General features: G+C 37.7%; 1 protein-coding gene across 1 annotated transcript in view; it reads right to left on the bottom strand.

Moving 5' to 3' along the window:
- Positions 1-1,257: 1,257 nt before the first annotated feature.
- KLHDC1 (kelch domain containing 1) overlaps positions 1,258-9,843 on the bottom strand; it is a 63,014-nt gene continuing 54,428 nt past the window's right edge. Inside the window, exon 13 of the mRNA XM_054447600.2 lies at positions 1,258-3,727. Coding sequence (XP_054303575.2) covers positions 3,541-3,727 — 187 coding nt within the window. The 3' untranslated portion in view covers positions 1,258-3,540. The remainder of the gene's footprint in view (positions 3,728-9,843) is intronic.

Raw genomic sequence — 9,843 nt, 5'->3', positions numbered from 1 at the left:
CAACCAAGATGTTTTTCAGTAGATGAATGGATAAACTGTGGTATGTCAGACAATGGAATATTATTCAACGCTAAAAAGAAACGAGCTATCAAGCTTCGAAGAGAAATGGAAGAAACGTAAATGCATACTGCTAAGTGAAGCAGTCAGTATGACTATATGAAATTCTGGAAAAAACAGAACTATGTAAACAGTAAAAAGGTCAGTGGTTTCCAGGGGTTAGCGAAGAGGGAGGAATGAACAGGCAGAGCACAGAGGATTTTTTAGGGCAGTGAAACTATTTTGTATGATACTACACTGGTGAATACATGTCCTTATATACATGTCAAAACCCATAGAATATACAACACCAAGAATGAGCCATAATGTAAACAACAGACATTGAATCATTTGAAAAAATCATGCTGTGTGCACATGCTGGACTCTATGGCAACTTCATCAAACTGGAAATTCCAAAAAAATTAAATTAATACAATGGAAAGACAGGCAAAAAAACGTGACTGGGGGATCATCTGCTCCTTAAAATTGCTTCTTTTCCTGCCAGAAATTCTGAAATGTAAATTTTAATTCATCAATAGTATGCACTACCCTGACAATTATTCTATCATGGTGACTTTATTTCTCTCACATACACGTATAAATAACACACTGGGGGCCGGGCGTGGTGGCTCATGCCTGTAATCCCAGCACTTTGGAAGGCCAAGGCAGGCGGATCACTTCAGGTTAGGAGTTTGAGACCAGCCTGGCCAACACAGCAAAACTCCGTCTCTATTAAAAATACAAAAATTAGTGCTGGGCGTGGTGGCGTGCACCTGTAATCCCAGCTACTTGGGTGGCTGAGGCACGAGAATTACTTGAACCTGGGACGCGGAGGTTGCAGTGAGCCGAGATCGCGCCACTGCATTCCAGCCTGGGCAACAGAGACTCTGTCTCAAAAAAACAAAAAAACAAAAAAACAAAAAAAACCCACATTGGTGAAAACATCACTGTGTACTGTTGGCTGACAGTACAAAATTCCAAAGTATATATGTATATATTTATATATATATAATGTATTATATATATAATATATATTATATATATAATATATGTATTATATATATAATATATTATATATATGTATTATATATATAATATATATTATATATATAATACATATATATAATATATTATATATATGTATTATATATATATTATATATATAATATATGTATTATATATATAAAAATATATATTTTTTTGGGGGGGGACGGAGTCTTGCTCCATTGCCCAGGCTGGAGTGCAGTGGTGCAATCTTGGCTCACTGCAACCTCTGCCTCCCAGGTTCAAGCAATTCTCCTGCCTCACTCGGCCTCCCGAGTAGCTGGGACTATAGGTGCATGCCACCACACCCAGCTAATTTTTGTATTTTTGGTAGAGAAAGGGTTTCGCCATGTTGGCTAGGCTGGTCTCGAACTCCTGGCCTCAAGTGATGTGTCCACCACGGCCCCCCAAAGTGCTGGAATTACAGACATGAGCCACCATTCCTGGCCTCTGAAAAGTATTTTTAAAGGTGCTTTTGCAAAAATACTACTTGGAAACAAAGTACACTAATTTTGATGTGTTATTTATCACATTAAAAATAATAATAACCTTAAAAGAATCCTTTCTGACAATGGTAAGAATATTCTGAGATTTTTTTTTTTTTTTTTTTTTTTTTAACAGATAGGGTCTCTTTATGTTGCCCAGGCTGGTCTTGAATTCCTGGCCTCAAGCAAGCTTCCTGCCTCAGCCTCCCAAGTGCTGGGATTATAGCCGTTAGCCACTGCACCAGGCCAGATTTTCATTCTCTTAAAGCCCATGAGAGTGCGTATTTTGAGGGGGCTAATCCAACTTTTAATGTTCCAAATACATCATTTAAAAATAAAGGTGCTCTTCTAAGAGGCGGGACAAGGCATTCACATAATCCAGAAGCCATTTTAAAACGGTGTTCCTTCTGCTAAATGTCATCTATCAGTGTCTAATTAGGTTTTGATATATTTTTGCCTTAAATATAAAAGGCTGATGCTAAAGTTCATCAGCATCACAGCATAATAAGGTAATTATTTCCAAGATGTGAATTACTTGTGAGATTCATTTTCTAAATCTGTTATTCAGCCTAAAAATAGAAAAATGAAAACTGAGAATGAAATATTTTTTGTATAATCAATTCTAATGACTGCTTTACACCGACAAAAAAGAAAACAGTAATTATATACACTTTGTACAATAAATAAAATGTAAAAAAATATTTCAATACATAAATAGAAGCTTTACACATCCAAAATACAGTACATATATATGAAATATCTCTCTAAAATTCAATGAAATACTACAAACTACTATAATTTTCATTACAAATTATATGTATTTCAATATAGAAATATTTTTCTTTAACATTTTAAATTTCAGAGATAACTTGCATGGTAATATTGTGGAGAATAATTTTATATACCAAGCTTTTTAGTAATTAATTGTAATTAATAATTCAATGGAAGGGCATGATTGTGAAGAATCATGAAGAAAAATCTCTTAATTATGCCAAAAGTACCATTTTTAGGAATATAAAGATACAGTGTTCCATTTCTGTATAGATGGTAATGCTGAAAATAAAAGAGAAGGTATTAGATTTTTTCAGTATCTGTCTTGAGCACAACTCTGTAGAATGGTGTGGGCCAAACTGAGGGATTTCTATAAAGTCAAATTACTAGATTACCATCCCATCTCATTACTTACAAAAATTACTTTAGAAGCAGTCTTCTAAGGCAAAATGTATTTTAATATGTCTCAAAAAGTTAATAAAAAACTGCTTCTCAACGTTTCAAAGCCTGTATGATAAATAAACCTCCACTTTATGTACTTTAAAACATGGTCTTTATATATAAACTAGACAAACTAATAACTTAGGGGTAATGGAGAGACAACTGAAGACATTTATTCCTCTATTCAAATAAAGGTGAGGAAAAGTTATGATGATGCCTAAGAATACTTTACTAGGTAAGTGTCGAAAAGGGCAGGAGTTCAATATTTAATACCATTCTGGTGTTTGCCTATTTTATAATATTTGGCCCACTGTATTAGTTATTCAAGGAGAACATTAGGTAACTTTAAAATGACTTGAGAAAGTTTATTCTTTCTGAAAGTGTATATGTAGTGTTTTGACATACATGTATTTACATATTTATAAAATTATGTTGTGGATTTCTGAAGTTCTTGAGAGTAATTTCTTATTCTCAAATGTATGTAATCTTTCCAGTAAAGAATACACATTGAGTTAAAATCTGTTATAACTGTACTTACTTTCAGAAAGAATATTTGTTCTGCAGCTTGTAAGGAAATTTGTTTACAAATATAAATTAATCTGCATTAACATCTTTTTTCCATATATCCCATGGCATATAGTCACTTAACAGAGTATTTGTATTCCAAATTTTATCCTTTAAACAAAGCCTGCAATTTGGGAGTGTAAATGTATAGTCTGATTAAAATGTTAAAACATACTAAATATGTAGAGTATATAACAATTTAATTGCTACTGATCCACTGATATTTATTTTCTGTTTCTTCTTTTTGGACTCTTTGTTCTTCTCGGTGATTAACTGCAGCCCAAAATGTTATTTTTTTGAGTACTTGTTGCAGAAGTTTAGGAGGTAATAAAGATATCTGACTTTCTAACATGATAGAATTTTTACCAATGCAGTCAAGGCATGACCTGTAAATAAAACGTAACAGAATTATTAGTCTTGAACCTGAGGTTATAATGTAAAATATTTATAGTTAAGAATTCTTTCTTTTTTAACATTGTAGTATTGGATTTTCACAGGTCTTTTTTTAATTTTTAATTTTTATCAGTACATAGTGAGTACATATATTTATGTGGTACATGAGATGTTTTGATACAGACATGCAATGCATAATAATCATGTCATGGAAAATGGGGTATCCATCCCCTCAAACATTTATCCTTTGTTATAGTTAAGTATTCTTAAAATTTAAAATCATCATAAAAATTTTACATGGCATTGCATTCATTTGTTTTGTTTGGAACATGATAGGATTTTTTCTCCCCAGAGCACCATAATAATCATATATTTTTATAGCATAGAGACTAAATCTGACCAAAATCCAATGGAAACAGAATATACCGCTTACCTTGCATAATGTTCTTTAAGTAAAAATGATTCAGACTTAATTTCAAACCAGATGAGTCTATAGCAGCTCCTGTTTATGTTATCCTTTCAGTCAGCCCAATAACCACATACCCTTCTCTCAGAACTGTCCTTTGCTTCTGTCACCTCAAGATGAAACATCTATTTTTATATCTGCTCCATGTTTCTTCCATAAACAACTGCACAGGGGTTACACACTTGACTTGTTTGACCCAGAGAGAGCAGGGTGAAAGACAGGAATGGAGCAATACAGGAAGTGCCAAGAGACCACTTGGGTTTCTACTCTTCTGGGGGCCTGGGTGTTCATTTATTTTCCCCTTTGATTCCATTAGACTAGAGGGCAGTATCCTTCCAAGTACAATGTCCTTTTTAATCTTATGCTATTTTGAAGAGGGTTTTGTACTTTAAAACCACAAGAAACTTAAGAACTATCAAAAAAGCATCTGTTTCAATTAATAAACTTTAATTCAAAAAAATGTGTTAAAAATTTTTTTTAACAGATTCATTTGATTCTGCTGTGGGTAACTTTAGTTGTCATTTTTACAAGCACTTAAACTCTAGAGATTTAGATGTTCTTCTATACTCTTATGAAGCTTTTTCCCTCCACTCTGGAACAACTCTAAACAAGAAGTGAGTTAAAATGTCCTGGGAGGCTGAAGTACAGATACAGGGTTCTGTGGGAATCAGAGGAGAAGAATAACTAAGACAACCTTAGCAAGCCAGGGGAAATTCTCCAGATGGGAGGTCCAAGCTGAGACCTTGAGGTCCTCAACAAATTAAAGAAACAAAGGTATCCCAGCTAGAAGAACCACATTTGCAAAGCCCTAGAGATGAGAAATAAGATTACAGAAACTGCACTTCCATTGTCTAAATACAGCTGGAGGGCAGAGTGTGAGAGTGAGGCATGGCCAGAAGTGAGACAGATAAATGGAGGCCCTGAGGACCATGCGAAGGAATCTACAGTTTGTCTCTGGCAGTGGGAGCCAAGCAGGAATCATCACAACATGTGATACGTCAGCTTTCCATAGTAATATATAAGAATATTTCATGACTAATTTTTTTTTTCCTGAGATGGAGTCTTTCTCTGTTACACAGGCTGGAGTGCAGTGGCCTGATCTCAGCTTACTGCAACCTCCCACTCCTGGATTCAAGAGATTCTCCTGCCTCAGCCTCCTGAGTAGCTGTTATTACAGGTGCGTGCCACAATACGCCTGGCTAATTTTTGTATTTTTAATAGAGATGGGGTTTCGCCATGTTGGCCAGGCTGGTCTTGAACTCTTACCTCAGGTGATCCGCCCACCTTGGCCTCCCAAAGTGTTGGGATTACAGGCCTCACTGCGCCCAGCCTCATGCCTGATTTTTATAATAGCCCCAAATTCCCAAATTGCAGATATCCTAAATATGTATTAATAGACTAGTTAATAAACTGTATTTTTTTTTTTTTTTTTTGAGATGGAGTCTCACTCTGTTGCGCAGGCTGGAGTGTAGTAATGTGATCTCGGCTTACCGCAGCCTCCGCCTCCCAGGTTCAAGCAATTCTCCCACCTCATCCTCCCGAGTAGCTGGGACTACGGGCGCATGCCACCATGCCCAGCTAATTTTTTTGTATTTTTAGTCGAGACATGGTTTCACCACCTTGGCCAGGCTAGTCTTGAACTCCGAACTCCTGCCCTTGGGTGAGCCACCTGCCTTGACCTCCGAAAGTGCTGGGATTACAGGTTTGAGCCATTGCATCTAGCCAATAAATCGTATTTCCATGAGATAGAACATATATAGCCATTACTAAAGTATAGATTTATTACACTGAATGATTATTTACATGAAAGATATTACAAAACAGCCCGCATAATTTGATCCTTTATACACACTCACATATACATATTATGTGTACTGCTCTTGCTGTGGTTTCCAATGACCTCTTAGCATGATTAAGTTCACTCTAATCATTTAATAAAATCATTAAAATCATGTATATATAGTTATATATTGATCATTATATAAATGATTTATATATAAAATCTCTCTCTGCTGGGCGGGGTGGCTCACGCCTGTAATCCCAGCACTTTGGGAGGCGAGGCGGGCGGATCATGAGGTCAGGAGTTCGAGACCAGGCTGGCCAATATGGTGAAACCCCGTCTCTACTAAAAATACAAAAATTAGCCAGGTATGATGGTGCATGCCTGTAATCCCAGCTACTCGGGAGGCTGAGGCAGAAGAATTGCTTGAACCCGGGAGGCAGAGGTTGCAGTGAGCCAAGATTGCACCACTGCACTCCAGTCTTGGTGACAGAGTGAGACTCTGTCTCAAAAGAAAAAAAAAAAGAAAAAAAAATTTCTCTCAGGATATATATACATATATATGTGTACATGTACAATTTTTATAATTTTACTAATACATGTATATATATATATCCCCTACGATGGTTCATAGGTGATTTTTTTACTATATACTTTTCATATCGTATGAATCTTCTTGGTAAATACATCTTTTTACAATCAGAATAATATAGCTATTTCTTTTAATTTCTTATAATATTCTTTTATATCCAAAGGTATGATGAACATGATCCCACAAATCTACTAGACGATATAAGCCACTTTCTATCATTTCTACACTTTTTCATCTTCCGCATCATTGCTTATCTCTCCTCCCAAACCTGGGTTTTGTGCTTTTTGGAACACCAGCTGTATGTTCTATAAACACCCCTGCTTCCTCTGACTTTCTGAAATCTAAGAAAATTGTTGTGTGTGCAGCTTTCTTGAGAAAATAGTACATATTTTCCCTCATCTCCATTTTCACAGTCAAGGATCCAGTGTCTGTAGTCTCACTTCTCACCACTGCTTCCAGGTTATATCATTTCACTTGCAGGTGTTGCCGTCTACTAACCTCTGGCTCATTTTCCCCCAGTCACTGAGGACTTTGGCCCTGGCTCACCACAGTCCCTTTCCTTGACTGATTTTAGCATCTGTGTGGAGAACCCTTTTCATTCTTTATGACCTTGCTCAGGACAGTTCCACCTGTGAAATCTTAAACTCCCATCCTCCTCTTGGACCAGAAACCTCTTATCCTTTTAATTCTTACACTCCCTTACTCCTTGGACTCTTCTCGGTTCTCCAAATAATAAGACCCTTCCAGTTTTAACTTTCTTTTGTATCCAGCCTAGTTCACCTGCACTTCATTCTCTTGTCAGCAATTTTAATCCCCTTCACCGTTTCTGTTACCCATTGCAGCCAAACTGCAATGATGGATAAATTCAGCCAGTCATCTCCTTTCTGCACCTGCGACCCAACTGTTTAGTGCTACTGGGGAAAGCCATGTTTCTCAGCTATGGTGCCACTACATATTGATGATATTCTACCTCAGCTGCATGCTACTTTGTTATATATCCCACAGACAGACGTCGGCATCTTCCTGCAGTCACCTAGGCAGCTACTTCAAATCTTCACCATTCATCTTAAGTTCTTATCCTCACCTCTCTTTTCTCTTATCAGATGACCTCACTATCAACTAGAACTTCTCAATGTCCCACCCCAACCAAAAAAGTTTTCTATCTATATATCCATACTTCCTTCTTTCTCCACCATTTTAAAGAAAAGAATCCTTTCTCCAGTCAAGGACTAATTTAAAAATCTGTTTGATAAAATAACCTACTCAAGACACTGCTCTACCCGCTTTTCCTGCATTTTCTTGTGTTTCTAACAACCTACTCTCCATTGGCTTCTCCTGCCCAACCGGCATATAAACAAACATACTCATCCTCCCTTGGTCTTAGTGCTCTTCCTCAGAAGTCACCCTTCACTAACAGAAATGGTGGAGAAGGGGACTAAAATTGCTGGCAAGAGAAAGAAGTGTAGGTGAACTAGGCTGGATATGAAAGAAAGTTAAGGCCTGGTGCAGTGGCTCACGCCTGTAATCCCAGCACTTTGGGAGGCCAAGGCGGGCGGATCACGAGGTCAGGAGATCGAGACCATCCTGGCTAACATGGTGAAAGCCCGTCTCTACTAAAAATACAAAAAATTAGCCAGGCGTGGTGGCGGGCGCCTGTGGTCCCAGCTACTCGGGAGGCTGAGGCAGGAGAATGGCGTGAACCCGGGAGGCAGAGCTTGCAGTGAGCCGAGATCAAGCCACTGCACTCCAGCCTGGGCAACAGAGCGAGACTCCATCTCAAAAAAAAAAAAGAAAAAAAAAAGAAAGAAAGAAAGTTAAAACTGGAAGGGTGGAAGGGTCTTATTATTTGGAGAACCGAGACGAGTCCAAGGAGTAAGGGAGTGTAAGAATTAAAAGGATAAGAGGTTTCTGGTCCAAGGGGAGGATGGGAGTTTAAGATTTCACAGGTGGAACTGTGCTGAGCAAGGTCATAAAGAATGAAAAGAGTTCTCCACACAAATGCAAAAATCAGTCAAGGAAAGGGACTGTGGTGAGCCAAGGCCAAAGTCTTCAGTGACTGGGGGAAAATGAGCCAGAGGTTAGTAGATGGCAACACCTGCATGTGAAATGATATAACCTGGAAGCAGTGGTGAGAAGTGAGACTACAGACACTGGATCCTTAACTGTGAAAATGGAGATGAGGGAAAATATGTACTATCCACAGTGCTTTTCAATCCAAATGTTCTAAGATCTCTTTACAGTAGTCTTTCCTTGTTCAGATCTCCCTTCTCTTGGTTTTTGTGCCACCATTATCTCCTGGCTAGCCTTCAACTTCTCTGGTCACTCTCTTGCTGCCTCCTTTTCTTCTCCCTACCCCTCAAATGTAGTAAGGTCCTAATGCTGAGTTGTTGGCTTCCTCCTTACTCCTAAAACTCCTCCTGGCCAGAGCTAACCCACACTTACTAATTCTCCAATGATTCTGAAATTTTATGTCTGGCCCAGACCTCTTTCCATATATTTAAGCATTTAATGGATAGTTCCACTAGAGTTCCCATAAACACTTGGCACGTCCAAAACCAAACTCATCATTTCTACCCTTATGCCATCTTCAGACTGCCTTTCTCCATATTCCTCCTATCATTAATTCTTCCCACTCCTTTTCCTTGGCATCTGTTTAACTACCAAGTCCATTCTCCTTCCTAAATATCTCCACCTCTCTTCCTTCTCCAGCCCCATTGATACTTTCCAGATCAGACATTCACTCTGTACCTAACCACTGTAATAGTCTCTTTACCAATTTTCTTTACCCAGTCACATATCCCTTCAATTTTTCGTCCCCTCTGTTGCCAGAGGAATTGTCTAACTTGTAATATGATCATCTTATTCTCTTGCTCCAAATTTTTCAATGGCTCTTGATCTCTTTTACAGCAGATACTGTAAAAGAGAGATAAAGTTCTAGACGCCATATGATTTCTGATTTCTTGTCCAACATCATTTCTTGCAACTCTCTGCCTCATACTACATTCCAGGAATGCTCAAGAATTCAGTATCCAGAACACACTATGCTTTTATATATATCTTTACACTAACACCCTTGCACTGTTTGTTCATGGCAAATTCTTAGCTCAAATCCTTCTTCTGCAAAGACTTCCCTAACCTTTGCCATCTTAATCATAGACAGACAAAAGGCCTTCTTCTCCAGTATTCTCATAAACTTTGTATATGTTTCTCTTAGCAATTTCCTTTTTCTATTGTAGAAAAAGTCTGAAGCTTGAAAGTCTACCTTCTATAT

Source organism: Pongo pygmaeus, chromosome 15, assembly GCF_028885625.2.
Source record: "Pongo pygmaeus isolate AG05252 chromosome 15, NHGRI_mPonPyg2-v2.0_pri, whole genome shotgun sequence".
NCBI lineage: Eukaryota > Metazoa > Chordata > Mammalia > Primates > Hominidae > Pongo > Pongo pygmaeus.
This window is presented reverse-complemented; position numbering and strand designations above follow the sequence as displayed.